General features: G+C 37.1%; 1 protein-coding gene across 3 annotated transcripts in view; it reads right to left on the bottom strand.

The window, feature by feature from the left end:
- Positions 1–10,840: 10,840 nt before the first annotated feature.
- The window catches only part of FYB1 (FYN binding protein 1), a 56,926-nt gene continuing 42,023 nt past the window's right edge, over positions 10,841–25,743 (bottom strand). For 2 of the 3 annotated variants that reach the window (XM_040090769.2, XM_040090768.2), the window contains exons 9-18: positions 23,876–24,020; positions 21,876–21,904; positions 20,664–20,733; positions 19,282–19,313; positions 18,153–18,219; positions 17,649–17,751; positions 17,196–17,358; positions 14,004–14,037; positions 12,862–12,893; positions 10,841–12,751 (exon numbers count right to left, since the gene is read on the bottom strand). In XM_040090769.2, the coding sequence (XP_039946703.1) occupies positions 12,711–12,751; positions 12,862–12,893; positions 14,004–14,037; positions 17,196–17,358; positions 17,649–17,751; positions 18,153–18,219; positions 19,282–19,313; positions 20,664–20,733; positions 21,876–21,904; positions 23,876–24,020 (716 nt within the window). In that variant the 3' untranslated portion in view covers positions 10,841–12,710. The remainder of the gene's footprint in view (positions 12,752–12,861; positions 12,894–14,003; positions 14,038–17,195; positions 17,359–17,648; positions 17,752–18,152; positions 18,220–19,281; positions 19,314–20,663; positions 20,734–21,875; positions 21,905–23,875; positions 24,021–25,743) is intronic. The other variant, XM_058424162.1, reaches the window with a different exon arrangement.

Below are 25,743 nucleotides of genomic sequence, written 5' to 3'. Positions count from 1 at the left end.
CACAACACCGGAAACCTCGCCCGCTCTCGCGAGGAGTGGCGCGCGGAGCCGCCGTCGCGAAGAGCGCCCCCCCCCCGGCACCTCCCAGTCACGGCGGGCGCGGGGCGGGCGCGGGAGCGGCCTGGCCGCCGAGATTAGTCTTCTCCCCACACCCCCCCCCTTTTTTGTTGTTGTTGTTGTTGGGGGGGGGGGGGGGGTGTGTTTGTTTGTTTGTTTGGGTTTTTTTTCCCCCTTTTCTTTCTTTGTTTCTTTCGGGGTTTGCCTGCCTGGTTTCTCGGCATTGTGATGAGATGGTAATTCACGTGGGTGCGGCGTGACCGTGGGCTTTGTACGCCGGATGTTTTCGGCTTTTTAAAGCGTGAAGTAATTAAAAACAGGAAAAAAAGAAATAGCTTTTCGTCGCTTGTTTGGTTTGTGCGCAGCGGGCCTCTCTGTAGGCTCTAATGCTGATCTACTTACTGCCTTTACATTTGTGAAACTTATTAAAATAAATGCATATTTAAAAACAAAACCGAACAAAATAAACCCCACCCGATCTGGTAAAGAAGTCCCACTACAGGAAGCCATGCACTGACATACTGGCTTCTCTTCAAGGAGAAGTTTAAATTTGCTGATAGCACCCCACATCATGCCCTGATGCTATGGACAGCCACAGACGAGGCAAATCCTTGCGCCCTGACGTCCCAAATTGTCTCGACGAAATCCAGCAAATAATTACAAAGTTGGCGTGTGGAAGCAGCCAGCCATATAAAAATACCTTCACAAGATTAGAGAACTGTTTTCCTCATTTCTAGTCAATCATTTTCCACTCTGAATTTTCCCTCTTCTCTTAAGGTCTTTCAATGCAGATCCAGCATTACTTACAGAAATCTGGGGGTTTTAAGTATTCATAAACATTAAGTTTCATCTCAAAATTTTTACACTTACTGGTGCACTTCTAAAACATTAATACCGATTTAGGAAAGTAAAACAACTATTTGGTAAGAGAGAGTGGAAAAACTTTTTGGCGTATCAGTTAATGCCAGACTGAAGAAGAATCTCATTACATTATATCAGGTATACTTAATTTAAAATATGATTTTCAAAAACTTCCACATCATGATTTTTGCATGCTAAATATGAAGCTATTGTTTTGGAGGAACCAAAAGATTCTGACAATTAAAAGCTCTAAACAATAAAATATCATCTGTCCTTAACAGGAACAGGTTGAACTTCCTTGAGCAGTTTCATCAATATGCCTTAGGGCAGTCGCTTAGGATTTCATGTCCAGGGAACCCCTGACCTCCTGAGAACGCCAAATTAACTGCTGCTGGTGGTAGTAATGCTGCATCCTATTTACTACAAATTCTGCTGTTGTCTAATAATTTTCACATAACTTTGACTCACCACTAAACATTGGCCCAGTCTGGACTCTATCAGAATTTGTAATCTCTATATAACATGCCTTGGACGCTCATACTAAATGCTACTGCCATTCAGCTCTTGCTTTTTCCCCAAGAGACACAAAGTCAGGGAGACATGAGGTATTTCAAGGGAACCCAAACATTATATTTCAACAAGGGAGAACAAGAAAGGAGTAATGTTTTAATCCCAGATTTTGCAGTTTTTTTCTGCAGACACCCTTTAATAATCAAGATATTACATTCATCTTGAGAGGCTTCCATTTCCTATGTCTTTTTCACCCTAATTATGTTTGGATTCTGCAGGCAAAATTGAGGTTGTCTCTGATAATGACACATAAAAGAATGTCATAATGTCAGTTATAAGTGCTAATCCACAAGGCTGTTTTAAAAGAAGTTTGAGGTACAATTAATATTTGCCACAACTAGAAAAAAATTAAAAGGAAATGGAACATTAGATTTTTCATTTTCGTTATGGTGAAATGGGAAAGAGTGAAAATGCATTAACCCTAACAACCACTTAGATCCCCTCAAAACAAACAAACAAACAAACAAACAGCCCCATACATAAGGCTGCAAGGGGCTTAAAATGTTGTGGTCATCACTGGCATGAGAAATTCTCACCCTAGCAGAGTAGAGGACATTTTTGGATCTGTTTTTGAGGCTTTTCCTATGTTCTAGTCTTCACTCAAATGTGGGGGGAAAAAATCACAGAAGTTTATTTAAAAATTCATAAATATTCCTTACCTGTCAAATTTTTACACACTTTTATCAACCGCTATTGCTCCTAAGTATGCAGAAGGGGAGAAATAATGGAGAGGGGAAAAAAATCTCTTTCTCCCATTTGGAAGGGTAAAATTAATACCAAAGAGAAAATTAACTTCTGCACTTGGCTTGTCTGTTGCATATTACAGCTGATCCAGTGTATAGCACCCTCTTCTATTTATTATTTTGTCTTTCAACGACTAAAACATAATACATCAAATCACTATAAATCCAATCAAAGAAAAGATATATTAGTAGCCAAACGGGGAATCAGAATGCTTCAGTTTAATTCTTCCTTTATAATTTTATGTGAAAGTATGTAGTTTAGTTCTCCACGTAGTTCAGTAAATCTCCAAAAGGAGACACAGGGACACACTGTGAAAGCAGATTTTCGGCTAAGTTGCTGGTGTATTTCCTTTCCCAACTGCAAAGCATGACACATGACACTGCAATAATCCTCTAGTGTCTCCTGGAGCTTTGCAGAATCAGGTTGGTCTTGAAAACTGGGTAAAGGTTTCTACATGTTCAAGGACTGGAAAGGGACTTCTAAAACTTGAGTCACATTTCTGTGCATGCATGCAAAGGACTCAAAAAGCAACTGCTTTGTTCCTTCCTTTTCTAATCACAAAATTGTTGCTTTTGCCCCCTCATGTGTGGGGCAGCCTCTATATGCTGTAGAAAATACTACTATGTGAATTACAAATCTTCAAGAATTAAAATCCAAAATAAAGACCAAAAAGGAAAGCTTTTGAGTTGTTTGGAGTCAAATAAAGAAAGCTAGTGGCATAGCCTTTACTGTATTGAATCATTTAAACTCCATGGAAATGAATATGGATGTGCAATATACACCAGCTGCAGCCTGTCCATCATATAAATGTAAAAGAAGAAAAAAACCCATAAACTTGAATCAAGCTATGCAGACAAGATGTTAACTTACTGAATTCAACTCAGCTACTGTGATTTGTAGCTGAAGAGCATTTTATCTTATGCAAATGTACCTGTAATACTCTTCCTTAATTTGCAATATCATAAAATTTGCTATAAATAAATGATAAATACTGAATGACAATTGGACAAACAAGAAGAGGAGAAAATCTAGTGAATGGGATCAAAAGGTAAAAACAATAATCCCTTCTTTGCTATTTCTATACTGTTAGCAAGGGGTTTTGTAATCACTATTTCTTTAGTCTCATTCTTGACATGAAGCCCATCAAACTGCATAGAACATGATAAAGCATGAGCTCTGTTCTCTGCAGCTAAGAAATACTGTCAAAGGAGGTATAAAAAAGAAAGGTATAAAGAAACCATCACTGAATGAAATATCTCAGAAGTTTGTATATATAAATGTCCATAAAATATTGTCCATATAATATTACAAACAAACATTTGACCTGATATTTCTAATGTTAAAATAAAAATCTCAGGCTGTAAAAATGTCTGTCTGAGCAGCAGCTCAGAATCAGGCCAAGAAAGACACAGGTATTTCAGTGAGTCCAGAGAAGGGCAACGGAGCTAGGGAAGGGTCTGGAGTCCTGTGAGGAGCGGCTGAGGGAGATGGGGTTGTTAGCCTGGAGAAAAGGAGGCTTGAAAGAGACTATCTACAGCTGCATGACAGGGGTTGTATCTAGCAAGGTGAGGGTTAGTCTCTTCTCCCAAGCAAGAGGACAAGAGGAAATGGCCTCAAGTTTCAGTAGGAATGATTTAGATTGAATAATAGGAAAGATTTCTTTGCTGAAAAGTGGGTCAAGCATTGGAAAATGCTGCCCAAGGAAGTGGAATCACCATTCCTGGAGGTATTTAAGGGCTGTACAGACATGATGTTTAGGGGCATGCTGTAGTGGTGGACTTGGCAGTGCTGGTTTAACATCATTGGACTCAATGGTCTTAGATGTCTTTTCCAACATAAACAATTCTGTGAGTCTAAGAATGGATCCTGGTAGAATTTTGGTTTAGAGGTTCCACTGTTTCAGTCAAATCAAATCCAGCTCATCAGTACATTTTTAGCAGCTGGACAAATGTATAGCATCAAATTAAATTATTGCCAACTTTGAACAACCAGGGGTCATTCTAAAGCAACACACAAGTCCTAGAGCAGACCTGCACAATGCCTGACCCCTGGGCAGACATGCACTGAAATTCTCAGGCATCCCTGTGCTTCACAGTTGGCATAAAGTGGTACAAGCCTGAATGTCACTTCTCCATCCAGATACAGAGCAGTGTGTGGGAAAATGTAGCTGCGGCTCTGGGCTTGTGGGCTTGTTGTGCAACAGAAGGACCTGCTAAGGAGAGGGTGTGCTTCAAGGTTGCAAAGCCATCCTCTTCAGAGGACATGAGGAAGGAAACAAGAGGGAAAAGGTGACCCCATTAGCTGCAGCTCAATGTTCATAAATCAAAGTCCTTTAAGGTGCCATTCTTGAGATTTGGTTCTGTGTCCCCATATTACAGCAACAAGCAGAAATAGAAGGGTCCTTCCTCCTGAATGGAAATTCATCTGACTCCTGGGAACAGGGTCTTTTTGCCTTGGGTGCTACCACAGGCTCTGAGAAGAATCCAATGTGGGTTGAAAACCTAGCAGAATCTGGGATATTGGGAAGGACAGAGGTCTTAAAACAAAATTGCAATGTGAAAGCAGGGATATTGCATTTTACATGCATCTGCTCCCCTGGGGAATTCATCTGGCTCGTGGGGTCACCTGGGGAGGGAAGTGGTGACATGGATATCCTGAAAATATGTGCTGAGAGTTCTTTGGATAGCCTCGCACTGGTCTTGAGCCAAAACTGATTTAGGCAATGTGACAGCAAAGGCCATCAAGGTCCAGTGCCCAGGGATGTTGCCTGGCAGAGTTTTAAATGACTAGTATGTATGCAGCTGTGGGCTGCCTCTGGTTATAGGCCAGGTGTGGGTTGTCAAACTGCCCAGACTGGCACAGTGCAGAGAGTAAGTCAAGAAAGGAAGACCTTAGTGGGTAATTACTGGGTTAAGGTGGATGCTGAAAATTTTTTTGCTGAACTTTTGATCTATACGTTAGAGTCTTTCATTTGACTATTTTGGTCTCATGTTCACCAAACAACTTGGAGAAAAGTAAATAGGCAATTTGCAGTTGCTTCTACTGGGCTTGCTTTTTGGGGTGTGAATGCTCTTCTGGCTTATATGCTATATTTCTAATATATTCCTATGTTAACCTTTTCCAATACAATTAGCTAGGTATATTCCTACATATATTGTTATGGAAAATCAGTTCTACAGGCACTATTTTAAGTATCAGTAATGTAGTTGTCAACAGTAATATCATTTGCTATAATCAACCCCCCCAATACCTAACAATTTTTCAGCTCAGTAAATTTCTTTTTTGCTCCGATTGTGGAAACCATAATAATCTAAAATAATTCACAAAGACAGAACCCTTAAATAAAGAAAAAATTAAAAGGTAATAATAAAAATCAGAATTGATTGCAATTTTTTGTAGTGTTAGTATTTCTTCAGTACCCCATAATGGAAGAAATTTTAAAAATGGACATACAGTACATAGCAGAAAATTAAAGTAGACCAGCAGTAAGTATCATACTAAAGCAATAACTATCAGTGGCAAAATAACAGAACATCAAGTGCTGCAACAAGTCTTTCTGATTAACTGGGCAGGTTGCTAACTAGATTGTTAATTAGTGCAACCTTATACTTAGGCACCTGTTCATGTGAGATTTTTCCCAGCATTCCACACTGTATAATCCTATTGAAGCTTTGAAAAGCACCAGGTGTTTAGTTTGTGTATGGTTGTAATAATAATTACACCTGAGTGGGGGGAAAAACCCCCCCAAAAAACCCCCAAACCAACAACACCAACCCCCCCCCCCCCCCCCCCCCCCCCCCCCCCGAGTTTACAGCACTAAACTCTAGCAATAGTGCTGAAGCTCTGTACAGGGATAATTTATCATCTACTGATATAAAACCTATATGGCAGCAGAGAATATTTTTTGTAACTCATAGTCTTTTCTTAAAAACTGATGAAACCCATTAATATCTTCTTTGGGTGCTGGTTGACGAACAGTGGCTAACATTTTAAAGCAATGCTGATATATATCACTGTATCCATACTGAAGTATTTGGATATTGTAGATTCTCAGCAGCCAGTGACTGCCATTAGAACATGTAGTCTGTTACATGGTCAGTAGCAAGTAGCTTACTATGAAAATAGAAGCAGAAAAGAGGGATAGGATAGAAAAGAATTGTTTAAACTGGCAGTTGTAAGATGTAGTTATATATATCCCAATTTAAGTGTGAAAGAAAAGCTCCCCCAAATACTGAGAGCGGAGGAAGGTATGTTTGACCTGATTTCAGATGCTGTGGGATAAACAGCCTAGAACTCAAAATACAAGAATTATAAGTCTCCTCAGCATCTGTTGAGTCATTAAACCTCTGCTGGTGTCACCCACAGAGCTAGAAATCTTGCACAAAAGGAAAAAAAAAAAAAGGCATTTAAACAGAACAGATTTTTAAAATGAAATAAAACCAAAAATGCCAGGAAAAGGGGCAGGAATGCAGAAGCAGGGGAACAGTTTAAAAGGATGAAAAGAGAAAGGAACAAGGAAGCAGAAAAGCAAAGAACAGAATGCAATGATCAGATGGTCAAGGAAAAGAGGAATAATTATGGTGAACAGGAAGTAATTGAGTAAAAAAAGTACAGAGAACATCTCAGGCAGTGAAAGGAGGTAATGACGATAAAATATAGGATTTCTTTGGATCAATACAGAAGAAGAAACTGGGCTTACCTGTGTGAGCTGGAAGGTGTGTGACGGCATTGTCCAAAGCAGGAGAACATGGAAGAAGCTGGGATGCAGGAGAAGGGAAGGGAGCTTGGCAGTGTGTCCCTTCTGTCAGCAGCAAAAATGGATGAGAGCCCCACACTGTGTGTCTGTGTTTTGTGTACATTTTCCACCTGAAGCACACCCACACGTAAATGAAGGATCAGGCAGCTTTTCCTTTTAAGAACTTGAAAATCGGGAATCAGGCCAAAGGGGGAAAAAAAAATTAAAAAAGCAGGGAAAAAAGCTAGTGCTAATTTTTTCTTTCTTTTTCTCATGACACCCGAGCAGTAGGATTTTGTGATATTACTGAAGTAATGCAAATCGTATAATATTTCTTAAAACCTTTGGTATCCATCTAATTCACATTTCATTCATGTTTGTGTTGACATTTTGCATACTTACTTTCTGCCTAGTAGTGTATATTTTAAATTCAATCAATATTTATGTGTCTGTGTGTTAAGAGAAAAGATACACAGTTTCACAGATTTTTTGTAGCAAGGCCCACAATATAAAAAGCCTCCAGAAAGAAACTTCATACATTTATTAACATCCTAATCTTCTCTCTGAAAGTGCTTTTGAAGGAGCCAAATAAAATGGTTTACCAAATTCTGTGTATGTTCAGGAGTCAACTATCTAGAATGAAACACAGGGAAGGAAAACTGTGAGACAATTGTATTTTGCTGCACCCAGAAGACTGGGAGATACCACACTGCTGCTTAGCACAAGGTTAGAACATGCACTAGGTGGTGTTCTGCAGTACTGTGGCTAATCAGAGTGGCACTGAAATGGTTCCCAAGTGACTAGGCTTCTGAAAATTGCTTAAGATGACCCTTCATCTGCACTACTGCCTTATTTTGTACCTAGGCTAAGCAGTCAAGCTAGAGGGCTTGTAGGGTTATTCTGCTATCCTGAGTGAATTGCTTCTGATAGACAAGTTGGCTCTTTCAGAACTGGTTTAGATGTCTCAGCCATGGATCTACCCAGACCATATACACATAAAGGTTTAATACTGGTGAGAGCCATAGACATCACTCAAAACCATACCAGCAAACTACCTGTCAACATGGGAGCTGAAAGATAGCAAATTGTGTCAAGGGTAATGTGGGCCACTATATTGTACTATCAGTCCTCACTTTTTATTAAGTTTCAATATAGCCTAACCTATTATTTACATTAATAACTATTCCCTATCTACTCTCCTTTTTATTACTGTAAACATAGTTCTGATTTCCTTTTACAACAAGGTAGCACACCTTGTTGATCAAGAGAAGCTGGTTGATATAATATTTTTGGATTTCAGTAAAGGTTCTAATACTCTCACAGGACCCTCCTGGACAAAATGTCCAGCCCACAGCTGGATAAACATCCTGTGATGGGTGAGCAGCTGGCTTATGGGTCAGGTACAAAGGGTTACAGTGACAGCAGTGACACTGTCACTAGTGGGGTTCCACAGGGCTCCATCCTCAGCCCTGTGCTCTTCAACATCTTCAGAAATGATTTGGACTCAGGACTGGATGGATACTGAGCAAGTTCACAGATGATATAAAATTGTGAGGAGTTGTTGGCTCCCTCTAAGGCAGAGAGGATTCTGTACCTGGGAAGGGGCAACCCTAGATGTCTGGGAATTAGATCCTGGAAAGCAGCACTGCAGAAGGGGCTCCTGGTCAATGGTGAGTTGAACACGAGCCAGCAGTGCCCTGGCAGCCAGGAGGGCCAACCCTGTCCTGGGGGCATCAGGAACAGCATCACCAGCTGGGCAAGGGAGGGGATTGTCCTGCTCTGCTCTGCTCTGCACTGGGGCAGCCTCACCTCGAGTGCTGGGGACAGTTTTGGGTACCACAATGTAAAAAAGGCATTGAACCATTAGAGAGCATCCAAAGGAGGGCCATGAAGGTGGTGAAGTGTCTGGAGTGGAAGCCATGTGAGGAATTGCTGAGGTCACTTGGTCTGTTCAGCCAGGACAAGAGGAGAGTGAGGAGAGAGCCCATTGCAATTACAGCTTCCTCATGAACGGAAGCAAAGGGGCAGACACTGATCTCTTCTCTGTGGTGGACAGGACCTTAGCGAATGGCCCAAAGATGAGTCAGGGGAGATTAAAATGTGAGGAAAAAGTTCTTCACACGGAGGTCAGTTGAGCACTGAACAAACTCCCCAGAGAAGTGGTCACAGCACCAAGTCTCCCAGAATTCAAGAAGCGTTTGAAGATTCTGTGATTCTGTAGTCTATTTACAGTATAAATTTTGCGTGCTAATACTTTTTATACACAAGATGTTGTCTCTTTTATATTTGTATTTAATCATAAGCAGAGGCGAAGAAGAGGAAGATAAAAAAGTGAGAGTCCTAATGCAGGAAAGTACAAAAAAAGTTACTTTAGCTTCAGTGACTTGGTTTTATATCCAGGATTAATGGATATGTGCCACAAATTTTTCTCTGTTTGTGCCTTTCATTCATTAAAATGGGGATAAAATGTTTTCCTCTCTCACAAGATAAATCCCTTCCTGTTCAAGGGAACGTGAGATATCATTGTGATGAATGCCATGAGAAACTAATAATTCTGGGTGCAGCATAAGCTTGGGGAGATTTGCACTAAATGAAGGAGTGGCTAGAAACTGAACAAGCAGGGCTGAACAGCTGCCCTTTCTATTAGTTCTCATCCAGCCCATGCACTAAATGAGACGGGGATCCTTTTGAAAAAAAATACTGAGCCATCATGTAATTATAGACTGTGCACACAGTTAATGATGAATCCACGAGTCGTTAGAACAGGGGTTGTCCAAATACAAACACATCTATTGACTATCCTAGCATTTGAGTTCTTTTCACTACATGCAAAAGCTTTTCCATGCAGGATGGTCTGGGGCTGCTGTACAGTAACCATAAAGGTACCCATTTGCATTAATATATACACAAAGTATACTCACACACAACAAGTGCACACATTCCTATGCACACGTGTTTACAACGGTGTCTGCTGTAGAGTAATGTAGTGGTAAGGTGTGTTCTAGTTCACACAGAGAATCTGCATTCCACTCCTGAATTTCCATGCTCTTACTAAAGTACTGATCTTTACACTTGAGAATGGATTATGCAAAGGGATCACACATAGAAGAAATTTTGTTATGACTGTGGGAGGGGTAGCCAGGGGATCTGCAATTATGTGGATTGAGAATATAAACCTCTTACACAGGAATGTGCAGGAGATCAGCTGCATTCCGGAGCCTGCGGTAACAGCAGAGAAATGTTATAAAGCTACTGAATTAGAGAAGTCTTTTTTGTCCTCCTGATTTTGGTTTTCCTTAGCCTGTTTACTGGGACAGCACATAGGTACAACACAGATGGAAACCAGCTCTGTTTACCCTAACTACGATGTTCATGCTGAAACCTAATTCTTATGTCAATATTTTGATGTTTTCACTGCTGACTGTTTTATCAGGCACAGTCAAATACTGCAGGATTATAGACTGAATTCAGAGGTGAAAAATATCAAGTGAACAGCTTTCATTTTCTTTCTTTATGTTTTTTTAAAGATACTAGGATAAATTACAGGTGAGAAACCCTTAGAATACAGACTGCCTAACTACAGATTTTCCTGTCTGAAAGATTTTCTGCTTACGTTTCACTTTTTGGGTAGCAATTACTAATAAATGTCACGTTGCGTTTCTGCAGCCTTTGCAACAATAATAAAGTTGATTTTCACTCTGTTAACTGCTCAGTGATAATCTTCAGAAGTTACTGTTCAGCTACTGTTCTATTTTGATAGAAGATAGTGTACCCACACTTCTTGTTAAAAAAAAAAAAAAAAAAAACCAAAACCAAACAAAACAAACAAACAACAAAAAACCAAACAAAAAACCCACAAACAAACACCCAATGTTTATTCAGAAGAAATACTTTTATTCAGAAGAAGTAAAATAAAGCATCCTGCATTGGTAAAAGTTAAAAGATACAATGCCAGTAATTTTTCAATGAGTAATACCTTACAAGTTTGTTTGAACACCCTGCAGCAATCACATTATATTTGATTTGAACAAGCAATGCACAGAGTTTTAGCCATAAGTATATTTAATTCTTTTTATTATTTAAGGTATCATATGACCAATTTAGTCAGTATTATTGATACAGAATTGCAGTGCCTACACACATTAACACTAAGAACATGGAGAAACTATGTAATTGTGTAGTTGCTTGCATGCTCGGTTCTTTGGCATATCACTAATTTAATGCAGACAGCCTCTTGAATACCGCTGAAAAATAAATAATACATTAGCAGTGACAGCCAAAGACTCAGACATATTCATTGCACTTTATATGCATGGTCATGTTTTATATTTGGGTGCTGCTGCTGATGTTTACACATAAAGTTGGTGTTGGATGCCTGGATGCTGGTTGATAGCAAATAGATAAGAGAAATAGCAAATAGAAAGAGAAAGTCAAGTTTGCATATAGCTTTTCAGTATACTATCAGCGATTTTACATACAGTACAAAATAGCTTATAGGCTACTATTTCTTAATTTTATGTTTTATATCCCCATTGCATGATGTGTCCTTTGAGATTTACTGCATTTTGAAGCAGCAATAAATGACACCTTTGTAAGATGGAATCTCAGTTCCACTGAAGCTAAGACCAAAAGTCACTGACTTTACAGAGCCAACACTTTTTATGTTTATAAACTAAACTTCCCGTGTTGCACAATGTACTTGACTTCCCTTCAGGATTATAGGAGACTCTATGATCAAAAGGAGCTGCTTACACCTTACAGTGACCCAGCTGCATTGGTTGTTACAGGTTTTTGATTAACTTGCACTGCAGCAAAGGCAACAGATATTCCATTTTTTCAACATGCTCACCCTCTTTACTGGGATCTTACTGTAGATATCTTTTGATTTCCAGTGATTTCCCATATATAAGGGTAAAGTGATTTTTATTATTACAAATTACCTGTTGACTTTGCTTTTATTTGCAACTTGGTCATTCAGACAACACCATCAAAAATTAACTTTAGGAATAAATGTTATTTCTTCAATGGATAAGCATGGAAATGTTTGATTTTTGTACTCTTTCTTAGCCAAAACTAGGATTAAACTACAGTACTTTGAAAAAAGGGGCATAATCAAGGCAGATTGGTAAACAGACCTATACATTTAGCCTAGAAGTAATTTCCAAACAGTTTATCATCAGTTTATAGCTTATAATACCTATATTACTATAGTGACAACTTTGAACTAAACAGAAATTAAATCTTAACTGAAATGTCCTGTGTATATTTTGAGCAACACTACAGCATAAAGTAGAATGCTATACTCTAAAGTATACTTCAGATAAATTTTAGAGTCTGATATCCTATCATTAGTACAACAAAGAAAAAGAGGCTTTTGCAATCATGGAACATAGCTGCATATTTCAGTGTTGCTAACATTATTGCAGTTGGAATGGCAAATCAGTAATGTATTGCCTTCTTTGATGCCCTCTTTTGATTCCTACATGGACTGTCAGAAATGTGGAAAGGAAGTGAAAAATTATAAACCTAACTTTGGCTCATATTCCCTGAATTTTAAATGCTCAGATAAACGGGAATACAAATATTGTACAAAGCAGGAGGACAAAAGGCTTAAATCCAAGACCAGGTAAATTGTACATTTAAAAAAGCAGCCAATTAACTTGCACAAACAGCATTCGTGACTCTTCATGCTTTCACAAGTGGGATTCCAAACTAGAGTTTGATCTACAATGAAGCTGTTATTTCAAGACAATTCAGCATCAGAGTCATTATCATAGATGCAATCTGAAATGGAAATAAAATGCAGAACTATTAATATTGTGTATTCACTTCAACACAAAGATATTTATTGTAATTGAATATAAATTAAGTATTGTTCCAAATGTTCAACGTACCGTCACCAATATCATCATAAATCTCTCCATCACTGTAAGTTAAAAAAGACAATATGTTTAAAAGTTGAGACATCAGAATTGTATTAGAAGATACAGTAGCAGTATGGTGCAGGTAATCTATCAAATAATTAACTTGCTAATTAGGAAAATACAACCTTTGTGGTAACAGAACAATGTTGAGCAAGATGGTCAAGTCAAAGTATTTTCTGGGAAGGGTAGACTTGGGTACATTTCTTTATAACATGAAAGGGTTGCTATTAAAAGTCTGTTTTATTTATTACATTTTTATATCAATCGTATCATAAAGTTATTTCCATAAAGAAATTAAATACTTCATTTTTAAAAAAAATATGATCACCAGAAAATTTGAATTAAAAAATCCAATCAGTATGCCCTAGAAATAATTTTTGTTTCTGTACTTAGCAATTACATAATAGCTCTGGAGGTGTTATTTTTCAGGTAATGAATATAGGTAATGTCTAAAAAAGATACATGCCCCATGAATAGGAATTTTCAAATATGTGATTTAGGTACATCGACAGACCCATGGAAGACAGTAAGATTGTTTATATATGTAATTCAAGCATGTGTGTAAATGTTAAATGCCTCTAATTTCTAAATGTGACAATTCTAGAAGTGACATCTGATTTGATATTTAAGGGTCTAATATAAAAGCCTCTTGAAGGAAATGGAAAGGTTTTGTCTGACAGGAGCTTTGGATTGGAACCAAAATGCTGAGCTCCATGCAATCAATTGGAGCAACACTGAGCCAAATCTCTATCCCACTAACACTGAAGTACAAACAAACTTAAAGAAAATTTGGTCCATTTTAGTTAGACATTTGAAAAAGGCATCAATACACCTAATCGCATTAACTTGCTGTTCAGTAATAGAGTCTAGTTCCAATAATGCTTAATTTATGTGATTTTTCATGGTTTAACCAGAGTTTATGGTTAAGCAACAAGGAATTGAGCTCTGGATGCACGGATGTATGTGATTAATTTTTGACAAATCCTAACCGCTTAAAATAATTTGCAAATTTAGAATGACAGAGTAAAATAATTACATTTTACTTTTTTAACCAGAACATTTAGAACAAAACTGTTACAGCAAATTTTTCAAAACAATCGCTTTATACTTACTTCTGAACTAAATTGCTTCTCAGAACATAGCCATCTGTAAAAGTGAAATACAGATGTATTTAAGTTAAAATTAAATATTCACCATTACCTCTGTTGCTAGCACTAATGAAAAGCAGCTTTTCTCTTTTACACACTTCAGACAGACATAATAGATGGAAAAAACATGTAAAATGGATACCTGGTTGATGAAGACTTTGCTATGTGCAATGTTTTGCTTATTCATATTTGCCTACTTAACTAATAGAGGTTAGAGTTAGAGGTGTTGCATAACTTCTATGCATAATCTTGCAGAGAGGTTATGCAAGGTTATGTTTTCATCTTGTATTTCAGTTTCCTGGTTGCATGAGAGGGGTGTGAAACAACAGCTATTAGCAAAAACTATAGTTCAATTCACAAACTATAGCACTAAAATGCAGTATGACAAAAACAACATAGTAATATTTGCAGTAATATTAAGTAACAGAAACATTTAGAGTTTCAAACAGAGACAAAAATGTGATTCAGGATGTGTACACCAATTAAATTACCTGTAACTATTTAAAATTTTAACTGTAACAATAATAAGACCAATAACTGATATAATAATGGAAATACCTTAGAAAAGCTATTGGCTATTATTCTATTACTCTGGTGCATTACTAATGAAATCAGATAAAAGTACACATATTCTTTTTTATATATATAATTTCCTTTAAAAATGACTTCCCATCTTTGGTGAAAAATATATACTGAAATACTTGTCAATTAGTAACATTAATACAAAGAAAGAGAGAGCCATAACACTAATTACATGTTTGTAGGTAAACACTAGCAAGCTGGTACAAAATTAGGAGAGGTCTAAAGAATAAATGTGATCTTGTCTGTTTTTTGACATTTCAATGTAAATTTCCTTCTTTCAATCATTAGGAGTGTCTGTTCAGGATATTTTAGCTCAGCTGTCTTTCTCCAGTTTTTATTTTCTGGAATAAAGACTTAGAAATTGATTTTTTGAATTTTACTTTTTTGAAGACACTACTTTTCAAAATTCTTTTTAGAGCAGTCCAATAATTTTCATGACTCTTGAAGTCTCCAGGAAAAAAAATTAAAATTATTTGGCTACTCTAAGCTCCTCTGCTTGTTCATAAAATTTTCTCAAGATAAATACACGAAAGCAAAGTTTCTTTGCTCATAATCATGCATACAAAGACAATGTTCTTAGAAGTCATGTGCATGTGACAGTGCTTCTACCATTGCCAAGTGATATCTATGTTCTTCTGATGGTTCTTAGCCCTTAAACAGGTAGAAGATACAACCTGCTGGTCTCACACTCTTTCAGATTTACTAAAGTTACATGTCCAAAGTTTCAGTTTCTAAATAATTTATTAGTTTTTATGGTGCTTCCAAATAAGGAAGAAGCCAGCAGTCAGCATACTCTGTTGATTACATAGCAACCATTGAAAGCTATAACACTTCATGCCAGCTGCTCACTGACAATGTAAAGGAAGCTCAGAGAGGTCAAAACTCAAACTTTGGGCCACTGAAGTCCATTTATTTCCGAGTGATTAAGCAAAATCTACAAAGCTAAATTGAAAGCTTTTGTTATTTCAAAATGTGTGTGATCAGACCAAGAATGAATTTGAGATGGTAGATGAAAATCAGTTCCTTGTTTCATTTTTACATTTCAAATAATTTAATAACATTTAAAATAAGCCATAGCATAATATGTTCCTAAGATCATCAGCCCTTGCTTAAAAAGGTGAGAATACGTTGAAATATAATTTGTGGTTTTGTTAAACTGTTGGTAGAGGCTTAAAACTATGGAATTGCTTCATAAGTTAATGATTAAATCAAACAACTCATGTGCATGAAAATAACAAAACCATCTTTAGTTGTGGATTTTTAGTCTACCTGGCCTTCAGAAAGTAAAATCATAGCTTTAAGATCTGAGAAACTAGAACAACTAGAGCAAATAAACAAAACTGTCACACATTTAACTAAAGTAGGATCAAACTTTGCTAACTAATGTGTAAATTGACTGGGATCTATTCAGAGATTTTCAAGGAGGATATTTTTATTGGTTTTGCTTTTTTATGCATAGCAAAGCAGTAGCTCCTGTCATTATTTGAAAGGCTTTGAAGGAATACAGCCAACATGAACTACTTTCTACTTTGTTATTAGCTTGATTCAAAAAAATGTGGCTTTGAAAGCTGGGTTTTTTTGGGAAGTGGCTCTATTAGTGCAATCCATATTTTGAAAAACATGTGTTGTTATGCAAGAAATTCTTCCTCACCCTGCAGGCCTGCCAGGAAAAAGGCTGTACTCCAGACTGTAACAGTTAATTTCAGTAAGGAAAAAAATAAAAGGAAGGTGGCTGAATCCCCTTCACAGGTTTATAGCATTGGACTGTCTTCTACACAGGTCAGAGGTAAAAAGGAAAGATGAGCAGAAGGATGCTGCTACTTAGAAAGTAGGCTGTTCCAGCAAAAAGTGAATTTTCACTAGGAGATTTGGAAAGTGTTGTAACAGAAGCTCATCAAGAAATTGAAACCACTGGGAGATGGTTTTGGACTTCTCCAAAAATTCAAAAATTTCTGCCAGTGCAAACCCTGGCCAAGGATTTCAAAGAAACATTGAAAGGCCTCATGCAACTCCCAGAACAAACAGACATGCCAGCAAGGACATATGCCTTGGATTAGCTGGAAGCTGGGGTGAAGACTCCTAAGCAATGTTCCCCCCAGCCTGTTGAGAAATTAAACTGCATCTCTTGCAATCCCAAGTAAGAATATGGTTATTGATTTTCTCTTGGATTCAATCAATGGACTACTGCTATCCAGAGGTGCAGCAAGGATTTTACTCTTGCTGCTCTCAGCGGGTTATCATAGCCACACTCCTTTTGGCAAAGGGGGAGAGACAGAATCAACAGAAACATCTGCTGATCCTAGCTGCAAAGAAAAACTGTACCAAAAAAAAAAAAAAAAAAAAAAGGTCTTTTTTTCTAATACTTAGTATTAGAAATCTCGTCCATTGAAAGTGTTTTGGATTTTTTAAAGGCAAGCCAGTGGTAAAACACAGTAATAAGATATCAACAATTTGCCTCTTGTCAAACACCATACAAGGTAAACCTCAGTAAACCAGGGAAGAGAGATTTTACACATTCTACTCAAACATTCTCTGACAATTCAATGTGTACTACAGTTTTTAAACAAAACTTACATTTTCCTTCTTCATTCCTGCAGAGGACCTTGGTATCATCTGTACTTTCAATAATGTCAAGAGATTCCCCTGGTTTAATTTGTAAGTCTTTATATCCCCATCTTTTCTGAGACAATTCCTGGACTGTGGTTGTAGAGTAAAGAACTTTTATTTCACCATCAAACTGAAAAGGAGAACAAAAATCCCCAAACCATGGTTAAAACTCATTAATGTTTTTCCATTAATATTCCTATTAAAACTAAATTTTTGGTAACTAACAAATATTTGTGTATGCTACAATATGTGTACGTGCCCTTACTTGCCATTTGGACTTCAAGATGCTCAGAGCACTATTTTTACTTGCAGTAATACTTTACCTTTCAAAAACAAGTTATGGGGAACAAATCAGAATACACCATGCAGATACTTTGTTTTTATATTTTATGTGAAGAAAACACTTCGAACAAAACTTACTTTGAACTTTTTTCTGAACTCTTTCTCTTCTTTTTCCATCTTCTTGAGCTTTTGTACTTTTTCATCTGACTTAGGTTTTCCAAAGCTTCCTGATTTTGAAGAACTAAACCAAGTGGTTACAGATAAAACAAAATTAGCAACACATCAGAGGCATTGGCCTGCTTTCCGGTAATTTTTGTGTTCCCAAATTTTGATAGAAAAAGAACTACAATCTGTAATTAAGTTTCTTTAGACCATGCATAATTTTCTACCTCTTTTCCATCAGGGACTAGATATGTTGGCATGCAAAACATGCTTATTTATTCTATAGTCTAATTAATATTTCAATCTATAACAGAGGAAAGAACATTTTACTGCCATTATCAGCAGTAGGTTCATGAGAACTACAAAACCTGACAACACCAAATAAGGCAGCTATTAGTGGCAATCTGCCTCTAGTACATACTTTAAAAATGTCTCTCAGTGTATTAGATTTCTAATTGGGGAAGCAATATTTTCACTTGCCTGGGATCAGGTGGTGGAGGAGGAAAGTCTGAAGAATCTACGTCATCATAAACATTGTCTCGATAATCTGAAACAATAGTGTTCAAAAGAATGAAACATTATTTTGTGAATATTGAGAAGTGAATACATTCTGTGACAATGGTATTTTAGCTAAATTGATCAGAAATTTTGCCAAGTCCTGTAGCCATTTACTATCTATGGTAATTATGGGTTCTGTTTTGCACAACCTGTGCAACACCACCCAACCTTTTCAGATTGAGATTCTTTATTAATAATAACAGATATTCACTGAAATTCTAATCTTCTGAAGCTGAAGCAAGTTTTAGCGCATGAGATAGCCTTTAATTTTTATTTTAATTAGTCAATTTCCCTCTGTACTGCACTAAAGTACATTTGTTGAGGTTGATTTTAATGCACATTCAATAACTTCTATAGCACCCTGGCCAATGAAACGTCGCTTTGAAGAGGATATGAATCATGAGTATGCTAGTTTTTAGGCCATCTTGCAATGCCAAAGCAGTGAAGAGAATTCTTAGACAAGGATTCTTTTTCAATCATGTTCAGCATATTTGTATAGAGAAAGCAATTGCTCAACTCATCAAATGAATGGCTAGAAAAATCAGTAGAATATAGAAGGTTTAGAACTCAGTTCTAAACTCAGAACTCAAAACTCAGAACTCAGTTGAAGCGAATTCAAAAATTCTAAGAACTTGCTTTTTATTCCAGAACTGAGCTGATGCTTTTATGTTCTTTCACAGAGACACTGAAAGTGATAAAAATAGAAAAAATAATTTTTCGTTACTTTTGAGGTCGTTCACTGAGTGCTTCTTTTCAGGTGAATCTGTTCATATTTAATGCCAAATAAAATGGACTAGTGTAAATCTCATGTAGAAAAACCACATTAAACACATTAAATTGTTTACTAGGGAGCTTGCAATGTACATCTATCTCCTTGTCTGCAGCCGGATCAGTCACAATACTTGAAATTTGTTTACTGGAACTGGGTAAGCAATAGGAAGTCCTGTTTCCTTCCTTAGATGTGTTTTTGTTACTAGCACGATACAAAGCAATGTATACAGAAAAAGAATCTGGAATCAATATGGAGACTGAAAAATAGGCTATTAATTACCTTTTCCAGACTGCTTTGGTGAAGAAGACATGCTGTAGGAAAAAAACCAAACCAAAACAAAACAACAACTTATTAAATATTTATATCACATTAATAACTTTTTTGTAACCTAAATAATTTTAAAAACTTGCAACAAAAGGGCTCCAAGTAATCTCCAGACATTTTGAAGTGCCACTGACACCAGCAATACTTAGGGACTAAATATATTTTTAACACTGAATTAAAGTAAACTGGTTCAGAACCAGTTTTACTGAAGAATGTGGCAAAAACACCACCTGCTGACTTATTCTCTAGGAAAGATGGATAGAAGACAATCTTTGCATTTTTCTGTTTGGCATATTATTCCTAAAATTTTGATTAACAGGTCTAGATTTATCTCAGCTACATTTTACTGGTGAGAAAAGTAAATTTTAACTGAGCATGCAGCAAATTTACATGATTAATAGCACAAAGATGACAGATTATTCTGGTGCTTTCCACCAAAAAAAGAATTCAGCATATTTTGATTACCAGACTTTTGCAACAAATACAGCTTGTTAAGAGAATAATTATGCAGGTGAAAAGAAAGCTCAGTGTTTTTGCAGAAAAGTATCATCCTGAGCTGCAATTTGATGCATGATTCATTAGGCCGCTATAAGGACATGTTAGTAGCATGTGATCAATGCTTTATTAGAATTAGTTAATGTGCACTTTGATTTCCTGGCAGATTCTTACAATAAATTTTCATTTTCTTCTGCCTCATTGACTTTGGCTGTTTTTTCTCGTACACTTTTCTTTTTGTCATCTTTGACCTTTAGCCTCTTCAAGATTCCCCAGGGCCAGATACCATTCTTATCTTCATCCTGTGATACAGACCTTTGGAGTATGCATGTGATTATCACAATGTAAAATGTAATGTTCTTCTTAAAAGGCCCAGTTAAATTCTCCATTGATGCACATAATTATCATTTATTCCCGAAGTGAAGTCGCTTACCCAAATGCTTACATGCTAAACTAGAAATAGGTATGTTAGGCCACTTGTAGCTACTGAGATGTATTTGTAGTATGATATTAATCTAGTGGCTTACTGTTTTCATGTTGTTACTCAGCAACCTAGCATTTTAGTTTGTTATTTTCATTTCAGACCTATTCTGTCTAGTTGCAGATTGGGAGATTTTCGTGATTGCAAACTGCTTTTGCTGACATATCAAAATTACAGAAAAAAACTTCTTCAAAAGTCTGACAAACCCTTTTCTCTATCTTCACATATCCATTTTGATGTATACCTGCTTGCTTATAATCCTAATACCTGCTAATTGTTATGCTTGATTCAAAACCACAAAAAATGAAAACATTCTGTCAAAGAAGCAAATTATTAAATATAAAATATATAAAAAACATACCTAGCTACATCATCTTCATCATCAATTTCATCATAAATGTCTTGATCAGAAGGAGGAGGCTGGACCACGTCTTTAACAGATCAAATAGTGAATTAATGCAATCATAATAGGCTTCTTTACTATATCAGATGTGTGTGCAGTTTATGCAATATCCTTGCAAAATTCTTTCTGTAAACCAGCCCAGACCCTTTATTAAAACAGAAATTTAGACTTATCCCAGTTTAGAAGGCCATCCACAGCATTTAATTGTGGCACTGCCAATCACAAGAGCATGGATACTGAAAACAAATGCTTCTATACTGTAGTCAATGAAATTCTAAATGGCTGATTTTGGCCCAGATGTTACAATGACTTTTAAGTTTTCATGTGTGACTCAAGTGATAATTGAACATATGGGACTAACACTCTAATCATCACAAGGTGACATCTTGTTTTCATCCAATGAAATCAGAGACAAGAGCAATGTAAACTCCCCGTTTTGGTCTCAGTTTTAACCTTTGTGCTCCACCTCCTTCAGTGCAGGGTTAGCTTGGTTTGCACGTCCAATTCTAGGCACTGGTCAGAGTAGGCACTGAAATCTGTACTCTGCTGCCAGAAGCTCCTTTCAGTACTGCCAAGGAATGCTTCTGCCATGACTAGTATCTAAACTTGAAGCTGGTAAAATGAGCTGTGCTCTTAGGATTAACAGAGAATTCTGAATAAATATATGTGCTAACAAAGGGGAAACTGGGTTTTAATGTGTCAGCTTCACAGCATGAAGCTGCTGAGTTGGGGCTCTAGTGTGCTGCTGTAACTGAAGTTCCCCTTAACTATGTCAACAAAAGGAAGCTTTAATTGATGGTAGTGCTGGCTATTTCAGAACTGGATTTTCTCCTATACAAAAATTCTTGTTCATGTTGATATTTTTTCCAGTTACATGTGTGCTGTTTTGTGGGATGATTTGCCTTGACACACAAGTCAAAAGTTAAAGTTTGGTCATCTGGCATGATGGTGATTAATGTTACCTGAACACAACGGTTCTGTCTCACTCAAGTTCCCATAGGTGGTGGGGAAGTTAATTTGGTTACTACCCTTCCTTGTTTGTTGCTTGTTAGGTAATATATAACTTGCTTATGGATAATTACTGCATTATGTGGAAGCTGCAGAAATCAGAATGTGAGGGTAAGAAATACATAGAAACAGTTCCTCCCTCAATATGTAAGTAGAACTTACTTCCATCTCCACCTTGGTCACCACTTTGACTAGAAAAGAAAACACAAGACATTTTAGAGAAAAGCAGTCATCGGTCATAAAAAGAAAACACCATGATCACCCATCACTTCTGCAATTATTAATTCTAAACATTTTTGCCTTGGAAAAAATATTTAGAATGTATTTTATATTCCTGTTGATATCTTTAAATTAAAGTATGAAATATGCCTTTGGATCATAGGTAATTTGTGTTGGAGGGGATCTCAGGAGATCATGTAGTCAGATTTGACAGGAATAAAAATATAATCTGACTGAGCATTGACGAGTAGATTCAGACCCTTTAGATTCATTTCTTATGAGGCCATCTCCTTGAAATGAAATGGTAAACAAGGTAATTTATTATTCAAATAGCTTTCAGTGGTATAAGGATATGTTTCAAACCATATGGAAGGATTCTGTATTGGCCCAATGGTCTAACAGTAGTTGAAAAAAGCCTGAGAGGTTCTGAGAGGTTCATAGTAGCTGAGATTATTTCCAGGTCAAAGCCTTAACTGAAATTATACATCAAAACAAGATATTTGTTAAACTCTTGTGCCAAGAAGTACTGAAATACAACACCCATAATAATTTATTAATTTTGGAATATTAGCAATACTACTGAAAATGAGATATTTGGTCAGGAGCTTTTTTTTTTTTTTTTTTTTTGGAATGGCATTCTTATAGTGGTTTCAAAACATGTTGATATATGTCAGACCTTCCAACAATTCATGCTCATGAAACAGAGTGCTATTAATCACTACAGAAGACAAAAAATTCAAAATATAGCTTAAAGGATTTAATGAATCTGAGCCAATCATTCATGCTTTGAAGTTCCTTGCAATATACTGTTATTTTAGTATGCAACAGTATAAGTGTAATTGTTTGTTTTTGAATTCAATACATTTTCTAAACTCTTTGCTTTGAGGTGACTAATTGCAATGCTTGCCCTACTGAAAAGGACTGGCCAAAGATATCTCTGCAATGAAGTAACTAATACTGAGATTACCCAAAACCTAGAACAACTAACACGACTCTCATGGCTAGGTCACGATGCTATGAGACCAATGTGCAGGGAGGAAAACTGATACTGAGCAACCTTGAAAAATATCAGGCACAAAACTATATTGGTTGCATGAAAAATGCCAGCTTGAAGGCAGACTTTTCCACATGCTGCTGCTGGAGCTCATGGGAATGTTCTAGCCAGCCATCTGCAGTTCTTTTATTCCAGTCCTTTTATTCCAGGCAGGCCTCTAAACTAAGGAGTCTCATGGGAAGCAGTAAAAGCAGGTGTAATGGCTGAGTTCTTCAAGATGGTCGTCCTACATATTGAAATCCTTTACACCCATATGCAGATCTCTTATCTGAATCCCAAGCTCTGTTTCTGCACATCAGGACATTTAACAGAGAATGGATTGTTGAATCATATGCAAGAAGCAAACTTTCCTGTGAGGTCTGGTAACGTAAGTTCCACTGTCTTCCTAGGTTATGTGATAGTCTTGGCTCTTGTGACAAGACCACTAGGGTATTTCCCTCCAGCAAGTCTGATCTGCTGCTGGATATGTCACATCAACAGCTGCAGATTTTTTTGACATGAAAAAGACACATCAAAGTAGAGAATCTGCAATATAGCACTGCACTGCAAATGCACGGAGACCATGTCATAGAGGAGAAACTTCTGATGAAGTCAAAAAAGTATAGCTCATACCCATCTTATGGAATTTGAGAGGCCTTTTATTCAGGGTTAAATTCATAAGCCATGCTCTTTTCTGAAGGGTTACCCTAGACATGCTTACAGATGCTGGATTTCAGAATTCATGTAAACTCCTCTGACCACATCAGTCTGAATAGCTACATATAGTAGTTACATAACTTTCTTACATAAAGTTTTGAAATGAGAGTTGGGTTTGTTGTTGTAAAACATCCCCTGTCTAGGCTGACCTAGGTGAATCACTTGTTTCTTTTCATCCATTCCTTATACATACCTGCTAGTAGTGTCCTGCTCTCCGACATCATCATACATTTCTTGGTCACTCTCTATATGTTTCATAGCAGCACTGCTAGGTGGTTTTTGCTTTCTTTTTAAAGAATCATAATCAATCTCCACCATGGTTGTTTTAATGTATCCATCTAAATAAATGAAACCATGAAGTTTAAGGGTCATGATAAAGGGATGATTTTAACAAGAGGTTCAGAACCAGTGACTGAATTGTTTTGTGTGATTTTTGAAAACTTTCAAAGAAATGTCTCATTCCATGCAGCCTCATCTGTCAACACAAATATAATATCAGATCTATCTCAGATCCCCCTGTTAAGCTCCCCCCAGATGAAGTTCATTTTTATTTGCTTCTCAGCTACAGCAGAAGAATTTTCTGTGCAGGAACCATGGGGCAGTTTTCTTTTCTCAGCTGGCGTTGGGACCACTTTTGGCAGGACGTCTACGCCCCCTCCTTTCTACCACAGTAAAGTGTATAAAGAGATAACCCAGGCTGAAAGGCTCAGCAAGGGGGCATCTCGGGTGCCAAAGGGGCTCAGACCTCAGCTAAAAATCAACATCTTAGTCTGGAGAGGTGATGTGGGAAGAGATAAAAGAATTATTCTTGACTAAGAGACCCTGTTTTACAAACTGTAAAAGACACAACAGTTATCACAGAGGCAGAAGCCTTCTACACACACATCCTGAAAGTATGGGAGACTTCTCCCCAGAGTCTGGACACAGGTTCTGTGGTTACTTCCCTTGGGTTTGAGGGAAAGGTTCTTAATGTGTGCTCCACCAACAACTGGATGGTAAGATACATTGAATCCTAAATTATACTACTCTTTGCTATCTGTAACATTAATAAGTGTCTTTAACCTCGCATTACTACCACTAGTAGGTAAATAATACTACTAGTAGTATTTCTGTACCAGTAGTTTTCTTTTTTATTCCTGCATAGAACTAGTTTCTTTAAAGTCTTACATCTGTTAGTTTTGTCCATTGAATAAATAATTCATTCTATAATAGACTGGATCTGCCATCATTAAAGAACTTGCAAATGTAAAGTGGGTATTGAGGTGCTGATCACCTCAGTAAAGCTACTTCCTGCTGCTGGATGCCTGGGCAAAAAGGCAAGGATCTATCTAAACCCCCACATCAATTTCTAGCAGTGCTGCATGCTTGTGGCATATTTTAGGGCAGTCTATGACATAAAGTTCCTGACAGGTCATTAGGAGGATCATGTGCATTGATTTTTCTTCAGGTTGGCAGACACACTGTAGCTGCATTGACCAGAGCAGTTGACCTGAGATGAGGAACTCTGTCTCTCCTGAGGGTAATTTTAGACAGGTATACTGCCTGTACAGAAGAGTGCACAAATGGATTTCTCCAAGGTGAAATATGCTCATGCATTTCTTTGAAAATGGAAAATTCACCACTCTCCTTCTCAGTGAATGCAGGTTTTAGTGTATTTCCTCTCAAATGTAAGACATTGATCTTTCCTCTTACTTAAATGATAACTGATTTTCCTCTTTCGTTTGGTCTTCTTCACAGACCTGGCCTGTGAACATGAAAGGCAGGAACACTGGTGTAACAAATTGGTCTGTATTATTGAAATATTTCAATGGGAAGCCTTGTACAGCTTCAAGCTTTGCTGACACAAGAATTAATTCATGACAAGTAAATTAATTAATGGACTGCACATGCACTAGAAAATACCCTTTTCCCAGCCCTCACCAAGGTTTTTTTTGTGTACAAAATGATCCATGTAATTGACTTATTTTCACAACTTCAAGGTATCATGGAAAAGCTGCTATTGGAACTTCCTCTTGGGATCATCTTGACCAACCCCTCTAAACAAACATGATCCTCCATTAG

This window comes from Hirundo rustica, chromosome Z (assembly GCF_015227805.2).
Source record: "Hirundo rustica isolate bHirRus1 chromosome Z, bHirRus1.pri.v3, whole genome shotgun sequence".
NCBI classification, from domain to species: domain Eukaryota; kingdom Metazoa; phylum Chordata; class Aves; order Passeriformes; family Hirundinidae; genus Hirundo; species Hirundo rustica.
This window is presented reverse-complemented; position numbering and strand designations above follow the sequence as displayed.